The 17,493-nt window shown below is 43.9% G+C and overlaps 1 protein-coding gene across 1 annotated transcript in view; it reads right to left on the reverse strand.

Annotated features, from left to right (window-relative positions):
- Positions 1 to 1,131: 1,131 nt before the first annotated feature.
- Positions 1,132 to 17,493, reverse strand: part of evla (Enah/Vasp-like a) — a 32,854-nt gene continuing 16,492 nt past the window's right edge. Inside the window, 12 exon segments of the mRNA XM_048228326.1 lie at positions 1,132 to 2,057; positions 3,377 to 3,434; positions 3,641 to 3,701; positions 4,262 to 4,322; positions 4,863 to 4,923; positions 5,013 to 5,052; positions 5,329 to 5,444; positions 6,232 to 6,433; positions 7,714 to 8,399; positions 8,401 to 8,774; positions 10,185 to 10,252; positions 11,635 to 11,695. Coding sequence (XP_048084283.1) covers positions 2,020 to 2,057; positions 3,377 to 3,434; positions 3,641 to 3,701; positions 4,262 to 4,322; positions 4,863 to 4,923; positions 5,013 to 5,052; positions 5,329 to 5,444; positions 6,232 to 6,433; positions 7,714 to 8,399; positions 8,401 to 8,774; positions 10,185 to 10,252; positions 11,635 to 11,695 — 1,826 coding nt within the window. The 3' untranslated portion in view covers positions 1,132 to 2,019.

Genomic DNA, 17,493 nt, shown 5'->3' on the forward strand with positions numbered 1-17,493 from the left:
TATTTCATTTATTTATTTAATTTTGTCACAAAAAACATTCCATAGTTATAGATGCCATTTGGAATTGAAGCTGTTTACTATGTGCTGCTAACTTTTGCTTATGAAGACTGACTGAGCATTACAAAAAAGAAAAAGAAAAAAAACTCCAGTCACACACTTTTGAATATTTCTTTACATAATGTTTGACAAGAATACATATTTATAATGCTACGCAAACACGTTTTTCTCCATATACCTTATATTGACAGAGTTATTTGCACCTATTTTAAATGTCATGTTTGTTTAATAGGATTTTTACATAAAGATAAATAAAGTTTATAAAATAGATTAAAACCAGAAATCATGTCTTTCTAATGAGGTCCTTTTTCTTATTACAAAATGGTTTGTGCTGCATCTAATGATGGAGGGTCCATTGTGTTCATAAACTGGTCTTTGGGAATGTCCCACTCATTAAGCCAAAGCTGAAGGAACAGTTCCTCAGTGTCTCAGTTCCTTAGCTCTGCTTGTGCTGCAAATGAAGGTCTTGGTTTTCCTCTTGTGGCCCTGTCTTGTCTATTCTAATTGACACAGTGCATGTGCCTCAAGTTCTAGAGGCTTCCAAAGATGGCAGTTACAGCTTAATGTATCTAACTCAAGGCCTTTTCATAACACTTCCCTTGGGCTCTCATGCCATGGTCATTGATATTAATGCATGAAATTTGTTGTGTTGTTGGTTGGTTTGTTGGTTTTGTCTTATCTGAAATATGGTGCTTTTGTTAATTGAGCTGTGATGATAGCAGACTGTAAATAAGTCATGTTTGATTCAGGGATGGTTCTAGTTCATGACTACAGAGGCGGTGCTATGGCGGTCATCCGAAACTCATAGAACTGCATTTACATACATAACTATCAATTTATAGCCCTTCCCATTTTGGGCACATGACCAGCAACCACTGACACAATAATAACACAAATATCCAAGTTGAACACTGAAACGTCTGCTAAATGGATACATGTAATGTAATGTATGCAATGCAAACACTGAAACGTCAACTTCTATTATCACTGATTATATTTGGGGGGAAGTTGTTTTCCAAAGAACATGCTCAGCATATTTCAGAAATGCACAACAAAACAGAAGAGTCCAACGGATATGTTTAAACCCATTTATCAACATTTAAAACAAGGAATAATCTACTCAAAGTATATACTGAAAGGCCTGATCGTTCACCATATCTTTCCAGCCAAACTTTACTGAAAAAGATAATATAAATCAAAAGGTCATACTGATGCATCATAAGGTCATAGTGTCCCAAAAAAGTAACCAGTTCAGTCCACACAACCAATTCAAGTTCAAACTTAAAAAAACAAACATCTCCAGTGATCTTATACATCTGTTGGCAAAGAAAAATAAAATCTCTTTAGAAAACCCTGCTGAGGACAGAGGCCTACATGTGCTTATCAAAAACCAAAGAATAAAGAACCTAATATAAAATATAAAAGGCTGACATAGATGGTGTGCAACTTTCTCTATATCTATAATTGTAATAAAATTATTATAACAGTAATATTTATTTATGTCAAATAAAACAATGAAACAATAAAAACTTAGAAAACAAAAAGCTTTGCCAGATTTAATACATATATGTTTTTTTTCTGTAAGACTTGACAGACTATGGGCAGCAGGCCACACATTGGGCTGAATCTTTGAATACAGGAAAATAGAAAATACAGTGTGAGTGTCCAACATCCTCTCATCCCTTTCTTTACACCAAATCATTCATTCATTCATTCATTCATTCATGCATTCGCTGAACTCTCTTCACTTTTTTGTCTTCCTGTTCTTCGTTCTCTTTTTATGCCTTATTTTTCACTTTCTCCAGCTTTTTTGCTTAGCAGATGCTACTGTTGGGCACAACAATTTCGTGGCAACCTTCCCCATGACATTATAGAAATGTAGAAACATTCCCTGCAAACTCAGCACCTCTCTCTACATCTCCCCCCCCCCTCTCTGTCCGCTGTGGTCACATCCCGGGAGGATTATGTCAAGCTCAGCCTGGTCACTTCTCTTCTTATGGCTGCAAGACAGACCATATGAAAAATATGTACAAAGTGCTATAATACACACAATAATAACAAAACCATTGGTTAAAGAAATACTATTCAGATTACTAGGGAACTCATGACAAAAAAATATGGATCAATAAAGTATATTCAATTAATATAATACTTTTTAGTGATGTTCCATACAGTTTAAAAAAGAATTAAAGGAGAATTCCGGTGTGATATTGACCTGAAGTGTGTTGAAACATGATACCGAGTGTGAACATATGTCTCATAGCTCATCTCGGCTTGTCCCCTGCACTCCGAAATCTGGCGCTAGTTAGCCGATGCTACCAACAGCTTTTCAAAGGGGGTGCCTCGGGCATTGGCCTAGCCATGCAAATAAATCACTGTTTTACACCATTTACGAGGCTCAAAGTAGCTCCACACTTTATTCGTAGACTTCCGAGGTCCCTGACATTTAAAACGAGACATTGAGAACTTTGAAAAAGTACTGGTAGTTTATTTACAAGACGATTTATACAGACAGTACCTTCAGGAAGTTTACCGTTCGCCGCCATGTTGAATTTAGTCATGATAAGTCGAGCGACGAGTACGAATGAACAGGTATGTTAAGGGATCAGATTCCAAAAATAATTCTGTGGAAATTCATGGATTCCAGTTGCTGCTACTGGAAGATTTCGCCAGATTTCTGAGTGCAGGGGACAAGCCAAGATGAGCTATGAGACATACGTTCACACTTGGTATCATGTTTCAACACACTTTAGGTCAATATCACACCGGAATTCTCCTTTAAGAAATGTTTATTGCAGCTTCAATAGCATCTTGTGTACTACAGCATTAAACGTGAAAAGCTCTAAAATACATTTGCCAAGGCCCTCTCTATGATAAAATACCGATAGATTGATGTCAAACTGATGTCAGCCAGATAACTCAGATAAAGAACTGCTGAAATCAGTCATATTGATAGGCCTAAAGATAATCATGCAATGTTGATATAATAAGCTTCTGTCAACCCTACACTGAAGGCCACTAAACAATAAGGAAGCCCTAAGCACAACTATATATAGATGGCAAGCCAGCTATGGATGCTATGAATATTTAATATTTAGAAGTAAAACACATGGTGAATGCAAAAGAGCTTTTTCTATTCTAAAACTTGTCAAATATATCAGCATAAAAACAATTATACTAGTTATTGAAGGAGAGAGAGTCTTGTCCGTCTTATCCTTATGTATCCGTACATACTCTTGCATTGTTTATTTATAGATTGTTACACAATTATTTTTTGCCTGTTAACCATGACTCAGTATCAATGACTCAGCAAACTTACCATCAATAATCTCATCTTTCACCTTATGCAATTCACGAACCACTTCCTCCAAAATCTCCTGTTGAGAGACAGGAAGACTCATTGGGATACAATAAATTATTGGAGTGTCACGTATTACTTACAGAAGACTCATTGGAAAACAATACATTATTTGAATGTCACTTATACTTAACTATCCATAATTATGAGTATCCAGCAAAGGAATCATTTAAATAAGTGTACACACACACACACACACACACACACACACTGTAAGAGCAATACCTGTTTCATTCTGTCATATTCTGTTGTGTCTCCATCGCTGCTGGTACCAACAGGTTTCACCCTGTACAGGTAAAGAAAAGGTTCATCAAGATAACAAAGGGACTCTGGAGGAGGTTAGACTGCCTTAGAATACCAAATACAGCCAAGTGTGAAACAAAGGTAGTAAGCAAAAAATAGGTCAAGGAAGTATACTTTTTTCACATGTGGGCTACCTGGGACAATATGAGAGCAACTTTGTCTTGTTCATCATTTGAATCCTACTCTAGATATGAATCAAACCATTTGAATCATTAATCATTTACCAATGTCCACATGGGTGTATGAAAAGAAGAGCCCTGTTTTCCTGGCATACCTTTTGCATACCTGCGTTTCTGTGATGATAGGCCTTTGTTGAATGCTCAAAGCAGCAAGCTATTCATTTAGCCATAGCAACTGGTTCCAAGCAATTGGTTCACCAGCACTGAATCAATATTGGATGTTTGGGTGTCATATCAGCTCACCTTACCTTAGTTGCTATGAAACCCAATTTTATTGTGTCTGTCTGTGAGCACCTGTATATGTCTGTATGAGAGATGTACTGTATGCAGAGGTCTGGGAGATACAAGACTGTGAGTCTCCTACCTTGATACAGCTGAAGATTTGTCTGTTGAGTTGGCTCGATCCCATGGCTTTTTAACGAGGTCTGAAAGACAGACGGATCATTGTTAGTGGATGGATTAATTCAAGTGGAGTTTAATGCACTCCAGTGACAAAGTGGATTCAGGGAGAGCCACCCATCAATACATCTCCTACCTAATCCATCTACACTAATCTTATTATTATGAAGGAATCCACACTCTTAAACAAATGTGTTTGAATTTTTTTTTTAACACATCTCTATGTCCAGATAAGAACAACAACAATTTGTGTTGTTTCCAACATATTGCTTTTGTTATTAGTTTCAAGTGTACACAGTATGTGTTGAAAACACCACAACTTGTTTTTTTTTTTTTTTTAACAGATGTCTATCTCCAGATAGGGCAACACAGTTTGTGTTGTTACCAACACATTCGTTTCGAGTGCATCATTAATAAGAGTCACATTTAACATATCAATTAAAATAATTTGAACTAAATGTTTAAATGACTGAACTAATTACTCAATGACTACTGTTTTAATTATGATATCGCTGATACTATAATGTCCATTACGATTTATCTCCTCATTGAATCTGCCCAGCAACCTGTTGAGTTTTGTAGAGAAGAACCTCGTGTGATGGGTGAGGGGGAGCCATTCGTCTCTTCCTGGAAAGCAAGATAAGAACATGAATATAACACCAACAAACAAATGTTAATTGCAGTACATTAACATCAAACAACAGAGGGAAACACACCTTCTGGTTATCCTCATCAGGTTTCTCTGAAGCTTTCCTCCTGTAAAAAAAGAAATTAAATCACTCACTACTCATTTTTCAGAATATATTACGATACATGCATCCTGAGTAGATGTGCAAAGAACTCAATATTTAATTTTTCATATTATTTTTTCATTCTTTCACTATGTTCATCATGATGACTGAAATCATTATCTAAAATCGAAATATACTCTTTGCATTCTTGTACAACAGCTTTATATGTAAAGCATTTAACAGACTATATAGAGATGACTACGTTACAATGAGTGATAAATAATGGATCGGAATAACGCACCTTCGTGCCAATATGGCATTCATCTCCTGCATGAGTCCCTCTCCACTGCCTCCACTGCCGCCACTTGACCGGTTACCATCGTTCTTGACCCCCGCGGGCCCTGACGCCTCCTCCGACTGCACATACGGACAGTGCAGGGAATTAGTACACCATCAGGTAAACACACAGTCAGTATGATGACATGAAATGAAGACCGACTCATTTATTCACAGCAATTATCAGAAACAAAATGAGTGAAAAATACTCAAATACTATTGGATTCAAGACATCGCTGCTTAATTTTTACGAAAAAAGCATGACTGTCAGTATTAGTATAGAGAGGCAAATTCACATTATTTCCAGCCAATAATGTGAATTAAGTTACAGTCAAATGTATGGGCTCTGAAGATGCAACCTGAAGCTGTACAACATGCATTCAAACCTTTGGGTAATAATACCTTCACAACTGAACATGACAACGTGAAGTGTCCTAAGAGATTCATTGTGCGTAGACTATTGTCATATTTCGATATACTGCCAAATTCTGTTTCACAACTAAACAAATCTCTAAGCTACAGGACTATTCTACACCTGTGTGGCCTGCATTAGTGCTGTCTGCAAGTTACTCAACATGCAACATGCCTTACTGAGCTTCAGCAGACTTAAGCACTTTATCTGGTGAAAAGTCTAACTAAAGCTTGCTTAATAACGACACAAAATATATTAGCTAAGAACAGACAATGGTGGATAACATGCCACTTCATGGCTTTAGTTCATGCACAAGAACTTTACTCATAGACTGACGTTGCACTTTGCCTGGCATTAAAATTAAGGCCCTGTGTTTATTATGAATTGTGAACTGTGTTATGAAGTGTTTTAAGGTGTGTGTGTGTGTGTGTGTGTGTGTGACATGGCATGACCGACCCTCTGCACTTTGCGCAGCTTCGCTCCTGCTAAGGCTGCCGCCAGCCCAGCTGGGGGGGCCTCCTTGCTTTGCCCCCCCGGACCTCCACTAGCCGGCAGTGGAGGGGGGGTGGGAGGCGCGCCCACACTTGGCGGTGGGGGCCCCGGTGGTGGTGCCGTGGGGGTGGGGGGGGGAGAGATTGGCTGCCATCGAAGACCGGTGCTACGGCAGGGTCCAGGGGGAGCCTGGGGCTAGATATATAGAGAGATAGAAGGAGGGGCAAGACATATTAGAGATATATAGAGAGACAGAGAGGAGATAGAGGAGATAGAGGAGATTACAGAGGAGAGATATATATATATAGATATAGAGGATATATAGAGAGGAGAAAGATATATATAGATAGATAGAGAGAGAGGAGAGAGAGAGAGGAGAAAGAGAGAGAGAGAGAGGAGAGAGAGAGAGGAGAAAGAGAGAGAGATAGAGAGAGGAGAGAGAGAGAGAGAGAGAGAGAGAGAGAGATAGAGATAGAGAGAGAGAGAGAGAGAGAGAGAGAGAGAGAGAGAGAGAGACATTCAAAAGTTCTATAGATGCCAGAGCTAAGATGACAGGTTAGTGTTACAGCCTGCACTGGATTTATATAACGTTACTGACTTAGATACTGACTGGGTCAGCCATACATGTCTAGGTAGTCTGGCTATATGTGTGTCTCTGTGTTATTCAAAGCAACACATAAATCCACAGCATTCTGAAAGGTATACATCTGCTGTGTCCACAAATGTGGACAGTGTCTTGCTGCTCTAAATTTGGACATTTTAGGTGTCTTGCTGCTCTAAATTTTAGGTCTCTTGCTGCTCTGCCGCAATAGGCAGTGCTGAGATGCCAGGTTAGCGCCTCAGGAGTGTTGCATTGACTGGAAACCTGATCTGGGAAGCTAAAATCTGCAGGCAAAAGCAACCTTAGCCCACTGAGCCCTATTGATTCCCCCGTTCCCTTTATAGTGCAAAGCAACACAGACTGTCAGCAATTTCAGGGCTGGTTTCCCATCGTAGTTACGAGACGCACAGTCACAACCCGCAGGCCTCAGTTAACCAGTCACAGGTGTGACACGCACAAGGGGGCAGGTGTGTTTGAGTGACGGCAAGTGTGAGTGTGAACTTGGCACATATAAGGGCTGCATTGTTAGTCAAACGAGTTCCTTTGGTTTAGGCAGAAAGCGAGCTGGAGCCTGTATGTATGTGTAGCATGTCACTGGGCCTGTTACACTGGACGGACAGAGACTTGCTTTGTGTTGGAGGTGTCATTAGGGGGGGACTGTTGCCAAACAAACACATCCCAAGCCACCCCCAACACAAACCCCAAGCACACACACACACACACACACACACACACACACACACACACACACACACACACACACACACATGTTTACTGTGTACAAAGTTGAGAGTCGTCATCCAACAGCCCTCTTTCCCTCTTCCCCTCTTCAGCTCCTCTGGTACTTACTCATAAGAGGTGGGGGAGCCTGAAAGACAGGAGAGGGTGTCGTCTTGGGAGAGGCCCCCTCGAGGAGGGTGTAAGAGGGGGGAGAGGTGGTGTTGTAGGGGGGCAACCCCGGATACATGTGCTGCTGCTGCTGCTGTTGCTGCTGCTGTTGTTGTTGTTGTTGTTGTTGCTGTTGTTGTTGTTGTTGTTGTTGCTGGAGGAATGCAGAGGGAGAGGGGAACTGGGACAGGTGGGCTGAGACCTGAGGGGGCAGCTGAGCGCTCACGGGGGGCAGGGGGACAGGCTCGCAGCAGGGGGCGTAAGAGAGCTGAGGGGGCATGGGGACCAGTGGTTGCAGGGGTGGTGGAGGTGTTTGGTGGTGGTGTGGGTGTGGGTGTGGGTGGTGCTGGGTGTGGTAGTACTCCTCGGGTGCCCCGTTGATGTGCTGGTGGGCGTCGTGGGGTGAGGGGGCACCCTTGCCGCCACGGCCGTTGCTGCCGCTGTTGTTGAGGGGCGGCAGGGGCAGTGCCACGGGGAGCACGGGCTGCGGGCACACCTGCTTGGCGCTCACGGGCGGGGAGGAGGAGGCGGCGGCGGGCAGCGGGGCGAACATGTGCATGGCGGCCGACGACGCCGACCAGGTGCCATGCTTGGGGGGCAGCGGGTGGGGGTGGGGGATGGACTCGGCCTGCATCTGGGGGGGGCATGTGGCGCACGGCCGGCGGGGAGAGGGGGATCTGGCGCACCTTGCGGCCCTGGGTGTTGACCGCCGGCTGCACGGGCATGAAGGCCGAGGCCAGTGAGGTGGAAAGCTGCGAGAGCTGCTGCTGGGCCTTCCGCTGGGGCGAGTCGCATGCGTGACAGGCGCTCCCCCCACCTCCAGCTCCGCCGCTGCCGTCCCGCTCCTGAGAGGAGCCCGAGGAGGAGCAGGGGGAAGGTGGGGAGGGGGAGGAGGCGGCCGCCCTGATGTAGGCCGGGGGGAGGGTGTTGGCCCGGTACTGCCGGTAATCGACAGACTCGGACTGGGAGGGAGAGGAAGCGGCAGCAGCGCCAGACACTTTGAACTGAAGGGTGGATACTAAACACAGTGAGAGAGAGAGAGAGAGAGAGAGAGAGGGGGCAGAGAGAGGAACAGAGAGAGGAAGAGAGACAGAGAGGGGCAGAGAGAGAGAGAGAGAGAGAGGAACAGAGACAGAGAGAGGGGGGCAGAGAAAGGCAGAAAGAGAGAGAGGCAGAGTGAAAGGAGGAGCAAGGAGAGAGGTGAAAATGGTAGACAAAAATAAAACACAAAGAAAGAGAAAGAGTGAGAAATGATGAAATCAAGTGCATAGCGAAAGAAGAAATGACATAATAGAACTCAGAGGGTTGGGGTCAGCTCTCTTTTTTTATCAGTTAGTTCAGGACGACACAGTGAAAAATCAGTGCAGTCCCTCACTGACCAAACTTAAACGGAGCTGACCCAAACCTCAACCAAACTTAAACAACAATATGGCATAAAATAGCAATGAAATACAACATGGCATAAAATAGCAGCTTGGAGCTGTAGCTTTAAAGCATGTATCCTATCCCACCACACCACACATATCCCCACTGAGAGCTCGGGGCTCTGGGGTGAGGAGCGCTGTCTGTGTTAGCCAGCTGGACATAGTGGGGTGGGCTACATACATGAACAAGCATGAGAAGTGAAATCAGAACTGAAGTAGAAAGGAGAATGAAATCAAAATGAGGTTTGAAAGCATAAGATTCGACAGAGGCTGCGTTTTTCTCTCTCTCTCCCCTTCTCGCTCTCTCTCTCCCCTTCTCGCTCTCTCTCTCTGCTTTATGTAACCTGTGTCTCTGTGCTAAACCACAGAGCGATGCGCACAGCTTACTCTGATGCACGTACTCTGATGCACATACTCCGTCCTCTCCTGTGAGTTTTTATTGGTGCTTTATTGGCTACTGTTCTGATGCTCATCTCGACACTAAGCATCTTCTAATGACTAATAAACTCCACGAAACACCTCGGCAGCATTACACAGCGTGTTCCAGTATTGCCTTTGCCACTAGCCCACTCCTCTGCTTGTCCCTCAGGATGTGCATGATGCGTACACGTCTGTACGCGTCCTAAGAGTTCTCTCTTGATGCTTGCTAACAGGCAGCATTTTATCCAGCATTAAAAGTATGCTTTCAACACATTTCCCCACAATCTATGGTGGTTTCATCCAATAGATTATTTACGATACTAAGTGAAACCAAATGGCAGATCTGCAAGTGGCGGCTGCAAACGCACATGCATGCCACACAGATGTGCACATCTGGATGGTGTTGCGCTCCAGTATGCGTGTTGTAAGTATTTGTAAGTATAATGGAAGAATTAAAATGTATTTGCTAGTACTGTATGTCATTTTAATGGGCATAGTTTCAGTGTGTGTGCTGACTATGAATGGACGCCATCTTGTTGGGAGACTCGGTGGATGTTTGTGCATTAGCACTCGAGCGCTCCTACCTGCAGATCCCACAGCTCGTCGCTCCCTCTCCATTTGTGCCTGCATCTGATGCTGCTCCATCATCTGCCTGAAGGAGGCGCACACACACACACACACACACACACACACAAAATCATGAGCAAGGGAAAATGCAAATGTATGCAAATGCAAACACAAACACACATACATACACACACTCACATGCATGGATGCACATACAAACACACACATACACCCTTACACAGCGCAGATGTGTACACTAATTGAATGAGCTGGAGTGAAAAGATGAAAGGAAGTAAAGAAAGAAAAGAAGGAGAGAGAGAGGGAGAGAAAGAAATGGAGAGAGAGTCCACTCAAGCTCACTGCTCAGCAATCTCTTATGCTCTCAGGACATGTTCCTGAGCCAGATGCAGCAGACGCAGATGCACAAGTGTGTGTGTGTGTGTGGGTGTGTGTGTGTGTGTGTGTGGGACTATGTTTATGTGTGACTGTGTGAGTGTGTTTGCGTGTTGTGATTCAGCATTCTTCTGTGTGTCTGTGTTTCTGCACGTGAGAGAGTGTGTGCATGTTTGTGTGTCTGTGTGTGTTTGCATGTGAGAGGGTATGCGTGTTTGTGTGTGTCTCTGTGTGGTTACATGTGAGTGTGCGTTTGTATGTGTGTCTGTTCCAATGGTCAGTGCTCAGTGAAATGTGAACACTCAGGACAAGGCCAATGATCTCATGGATGAACAGTTTTTGGCAACTGCTTTTACAACTCTGTGCCACTAGAGGGCGAGTGATGTTTAAAAAAAAAAAAAGTGCTGTAGGCAGAAACAAGGGTTTGTGTATACCAAACGTTTATATATAAACAAAGAGAATGAGAATGTTCTGACACAGCTGAATGGGTTATGGCGCAGTGTCACACTCCAAATGTAATCTTTAGAAAAAGCCTGTGCTACACCTTTCTGTCAACCAAGACTGACAGCCTTGTACAGGAGCAAATGTCACTCCTCAAATCCACTTAAATTGGTGTAACAGAACGAGATGTTAATCTTTTAGGCCTCCCTAATAAGCCATAGAGATAATTACTGCTAATCTGTGTTTTGGGCTGTTTTGTATTAATAGAAGCATGGGTGGGGTCTGTTGTTTTCCCATTTATATGTGATTTTTGAGCTGAGCTTTATTTTTTAGTTTTATATCAGTTGTGGTGGTGCTGTTACAAAAAAAAAATCTGCAGAGTAAATGGTCACGTTTCCTGTTTTTCACTGAGCAACATGATGCCCTGTGTGCAGCTTTCGGCCACTACAGGGACAGCTGTGTTAGGGAGGCAGGCAGCAAGTTTACAAAGTCCCCACTCCTCGGATGCCTTAATTATTAATTCATATTTATTTATTCACTCTCTCTCACACACGCACACAAACAAACAAACAAACAAACAAACAAACACACACACACAAAGAGTCCTGTTCACAACATTGAGAGGGTCTTTACCTTCGTTGAGCGTCGGAGTCATCCGTGACAGGTCCGTTCTGCCGATGTACAGCTGGTGGACCTGGAGACAAGAGAGTAGAGAAGCATACATTATTTTACATTTCAATTTGCTTAATCCCACCACGTGTAGTCCTGGCATGTACTCAAAGGATTTGCTACCAGGAGTCACTCTTTAATGTCCCTGTGAGTGAGTGAGTGAGTGAGTGAGTGAGTGACCCCCTCTGCACACCAGATCGCCTGGACCTGGTCATATCCTCTTGTCATATACTGTATGTCAGCTCAGGACGAAGCCCATCTAACACAGCAAGCCTCCTCCAGCTTCACCCATGTAATCATGCATAAACAATCTCAGTGAGCCTCCTCCAGCTTCACCCATGTAATCATGCATAAACAATCTCAGTGAGCCTCCTCCAGCTTCACCCATGTAATCATGCATAAACAATCTCAGCAAGCCTCCTCCAGCTTCACCCATGTAATCATGCATAAACAATCTCACACAGCAAGCCTCCTCCAGCTTCACCCATGTAATCATGCATAAACAATCTCAGTGAGCCTGCTCCAGCTTCACCCATGTAATCATGCATAAACAATCTCACACAGCAAGCCTCCTCCAGCTTCACCCATGTAATCATGCATAAAAAATCTCAGTGAGCCTGCTCCAGCTTCACCCATGTAATCATGCATAAACAATCTCAGTGAGCCTCCTCCAGCTTCACCCATGTAATCATGCATAAACAATCTCAGTGAGCCTGCTCCAGCTTCACCCATGTAATCATGCATAAACAATCTCAGTGAGCCTGCTCCAGCTTCACCCATGTAATCATGCATAAACAATCTCACACAGCAAGCCTCCTCCAGCTTACACCCATGTAATCATGCATAAACAATCTCAGTGTCACTGCAGTGCTATTACAACAGATGCAGACACTGTTTTTTTTGTATATTTTTATTTTTATTTTTTTGGAGCTTTTTTATGCCTTTAATGCAACAGGATAGTGGAGAGTGACAGGAAATGAGTGGGAGAGAGAGTCTGGGTGGGATCCGGAAAGGACCACGGGGCGGGAATCGAACCCGGGTCGCCGGCATACGGTGCAGGTGCCCCAGCCAGTTGCGCCACGGCTGGGGCCAGAGACAGACACTGTTAATTGTAAATACATTTCTCAGGTTACAGACATGGGTCTCTCTCTTTTTTTGTCTCTCTCTCTCTCTCCATGTCTCTAAGACAGACCTTTCCATGCCAGACTCGTTTATCAGTGTGGGCTGACAGTTCTGGAGGTCTCATTACCTGGTCTCACGAACATCTCATCTCACCTCACCTCATCTCATCTCATCCCACTATGTGTCATGCCAAAGTCATCTTCCATGCCCATCTTAATCTTTTTGTCTAATGCACACACCTAAATCAGAAATACAGTGTGCACTCATCATCAACGCTGAGACTTCTTCATTGTCTCAGAGATATCAGTAAGTAAGTGTCTAATGCAGAGTGTCATGAGAGAGGCGAGCACAAAAGCCTGCCTTTTCAGAGTTGTTCTCTATTGCCTTAAATAGAGAAGTCTGGCTTAGTGTCAGGGAATATTCCTTGAAATGAATTAATTCTGCATGCAGAGCTTAGCCGTCCGGAGCCAGGGGAGCTTATATTGCACGCAAGAGGCACTGCAGAGAGAACTGACAAGAACAGAATCAAATAAAGAGAGGTGTACGTCAGGCCCAAACACTTCTGCTTTTCTTTCCTTTCTGCCTTTTCTTCATTTCTCTTGCTTTCTTTCCCTTTCACACACACACACACACACACACAAACACAAAACACAAACACACTCTCTTTCTCTCCTCGAGCTCTCACACACACACACACACACACTCTCTTTCTCTCCTCGAGCTCTCTCACACACACACACACACACTCTCTTTCTCTCCTCGAGCTCACACACACACACACACAAACACACTCTCTTTCTCTCCTCGAGCTCTCACACACACACACAAACACAAACACACTCTCTTTCTCTCCTCGAGCTCTCACACACTCACAAACAAACAGGCACCACTTACTCACACACACATGCATAACACACAAACATGCTCTCTTTCTCTCCTCAATCTCACACACACACACACACACACACACACACACACACACACACACACACACACACACACACACACACACACACACACACACACACACACACAATGTATACAAGCACACACATACATGCAGAGTCGTACCACACTTTCTCTTTAATGAAAGCTTGGTGATTAAAGCCACAGGCATCTTGACAGGAAACCTCAGAGAAACACGACATTCAGCCGCCAAGGACCAGAATAAACACACCGCACAGCCCTCCTGACTCCTCCCAGCCAAACCCAGAAAAAAGCCAGCGGCCCAATGATACTAGTCACACACACACACACACACACACACACACACACACACACACACACACACACACCAACAGGGAGGAGATGAACACAAAACAGCCTCCTCTGTTCACTGGATGCCTTTGATTTGGTCAGGAATAGAAATAACTGCACAGCAATTACCAACTCGGGGCGATGTTACGCAATTGCCCCGACTGCAAATAAGTAGGGCTGCATGGAGCACCAAACTCCCACTATTATCTGCCTCATCCCAGTAAAGGAGAAAGATGCATGAAGGCCCATAGATTTGTTTACGGGGTGTGTATCCATTGGCACTACTGTACATTACTTTGGTCATCATAACAAAGACTTCTGATCATCTGATTCAAAAGACACAACTTTCCTTGTCTCATGTGACCCTTGCAGGTCTCCTCCACCACCACGCTAACCACGGTGCGTTGCCTCAGAATGCTTCCCCAAATAGCATGTGAGATGTGGAGTGCATCCATGCAGAATTGCACAGTTGCGTCAAAGGGACAGTGAGAAGTTGGTAGTGTGAGATTGTTTTCCTGCCAGGGGCACCTCCATCATCATCATCATCATCATCATCGCCTCATGTGAGAAATGGATGGATATAAGATCTTCCTGGTCTTAAAGGGCAAGTAAGACATGGAACTGCTGTCATTTGAACCCTTGAGATGAATATAAGATCTGCCATGTTTCATTCAGAGGAATAACCATCTACTTAAAATGTTCTCAAAGTTTAAGAAATGGAACTGGTGTCAATTGAACATGAGAGAAAAGGATGACCGTTTCATTTCACAACTCTATTTCACAATGGAGGGAAAGACCCTTCTGGGCCCTGCCAGTTAGTGGAGCACTATTCTAAGTGTGCTATTAAAAGGGTCATCGGGGAAAATACATATTACCTATCAAAATACCAGCCAATAACCGAGAGCGACGACTGTAACACTAGAGCACCTCTGGGTGTTATTTCCGTTTGGGTGGCTGCAGGCATGCAGAGCTCATAAAGCATCTTTATAAGGACACTTTTACCCTGCGCTCTCCTCAGAGGACTGGAGCTCTCACTGGCCCAGTTGATCGATCTAGATAGATAGATAGATAGATAGATAGATAGATAGATAGATAGATAGATACTTTATTGATCCTCCAGGGGAAATTCAAGAATCTCTTCATGTCTTATTCATTTTCTCACCATTTCAACTTTAACCAGGATGTTTTTTTCAGTCCTCAGGTGGGAGCTGGTTGAGTTGTGGGGCAGATCTGGCCCAGAGCTGGTCTCCACATGCAGCGGATCTGACCCAGAGCCAGATCAGTGTAAGGGCCTGGCACAGAATGTGCAGCTTATGGACAAGTCAGCTCTTATTTGTGGTGATTCCTGAGCAGACTGACTAGACGAGATTAACAGGGGTGTTTTGTTTGTATAAAATGTCTTTGCACTCTTGGAAACACTCTTGGAAACATCGCAAACAGCCATTTCGTAACATCATCCGACAATGGAAAATGAAATGTGATATTTCAGTGCGCCTAAGCAATACCCTGTGATTACAAACAGCCACTACAAATAAAGCCTCCCTTGTGTCTGACATGCTAAACCCCCTAGCCTTGTAGCGCTGTCATCAGGGCAATTACACTTTGGCAAATGGGTATCACTCATCTACTCCCCCATTGCCCTATCCCCCTGGCACGCACACACACACACACACAGCAGATCAGGTCTTAGAAATGAATTTAAAAGGAAAGAAAATGGGACTAGTGTAAGTCCGCCCTGGGCACAAGAGTTTGTTTGAACATACCGCCAACCGGTCACCATGCTGACATTGGTCCTTTCTCTCTTGTGCTAAGTGACCGTAATCTTCACGGCTGTGCAGCCACACCGAGTGCTAACGTGTGTGAATTGGTGGGTGGATGGGGTGGGGATGGGGTTTCATTTTTGGGTGGTGTGTGTGATAGCATGGGATGTTAGCCAGCCAGACAGCCATCCAGCAGTCCCCCACTGCTGTTTACAGGCGTGTGAATAGGCTAAGTGGTTCCTGAGAGCCAGTGTGTCATTGTCAGGTAACAGCTGTAGTGTAAGCACTACCAAGCCAAATAATGCTGTGACTACCGTTCCAGCACTCACCAAATACCTCACCTCATTTCCGACATTTATGATTTAATTAAAACACAAACCCTGTTTTGACATCATGATGCATCTGACAGGTGACTCACTTCAGAATAGAGAAAAATGTGTGTGTGCTATATTTAATGCCTATAACTACAACAAAATACACGCTGCATAACAGTGTAGATGTGTGACCACGCACATCCCTTTTCCATAATTTCGGATGGGTGCTGGATCAGAAAAGTATGACTTCAAAGGTAAAAGAGAATGATCCGCACACTATATAGCTCCCTTGATAGATTTTTAATTTATTTTTCATGCAACATTTCGAGCCCCTGGCTCTTCCTCAGGCTACAAACACGTGTTTCATAATGCATTTTCAATGTTCTTAACAGTGTCATCATCTTAGAGCAAAGAAATAAGATAAACAAGCTCATGTCAACGAATCCAGGAATCTTTTTCCTGACTCAACGACAGACAAACACATCTGGGTGTGTGTGTGGAGGGGTTGGGTGACGGTGTAGGGTGCCTGTTGCCATGGAAAGAGTTAACGTCCCGCAGAGAGAGGCATGATGATGTCTGCGTCAAATGAGAATCTTGAGCCATCAGCTCGCTCCATTTCTCTTACGCAACATGCTATTATTTTTCTACTCCTGGGTTATATTTCACAGTTCTAGCCACAATATAAACAAAACTGCCCACAATATAAAAAACAAAACAACCTAAAAATTGTATTGGCATGAAGAGTCAGACGAAATGAAGAAGATAAGAAGAACATAATCACTGACATTACACTGACATCACATTCAAACCACTTGCAAAAACAACAAGGAACAGGGTCGATGGAACACAAAGGAACACGCCTCACCCCAACACAAGTCTGTCATTTTCATCATCATCATCCAATCACACAGAAGGTTGATATCACAACAAGGGCAGGGCACTATCAACACCGCCTCCCCCATCTCATTCCCGCTCATTTAAAAAAACATTCTGGCTTTCCAGAACATCATCTCCCATTTATAGTAGCAACAATAGTGCCAATGGGCCTTGTATTGGCATTGTAAACCCCATGCAATACTGTGAAATGGGAGTGGTGGTCCTGACCGACTCCTGGCCTTCATGCCTCATGCATCATGCATCAAATTAGCTGATACCACCACCCCACCCTCCTTCCCAGCCGTCCTCATCCAAACAATAACTTACTGCTTAGCGTTATGACTGCAGAACTGACCCGTCGCATCAACCTCGGGGAGAACTCTGGTCCAAACATCGCACCTCCACTGTTTAAACCTCCAGCTCCTATATCCCAGCTCGAACCCCCTTCTTACGTCTCTTATTTTCAGTCAGACAGAAGCCTGGGCAACCGCAAA

This window comes from Alosa alosa, chromosome 19 (genome assembly GCF_017589495.1).
Source record: "Alosa alosa isolate M-15738 ecotype Scorff River chromosome 19, AALO_Geno_1.1, whole genome shotgun sequence".
In the NCBI taxonomy this organism is placed as follows: Eukaryota; Metazoa; Chordata; class Actinopteri; order Clupeiformes; family Clupeidae; genus Alosa; species Alosa alosa.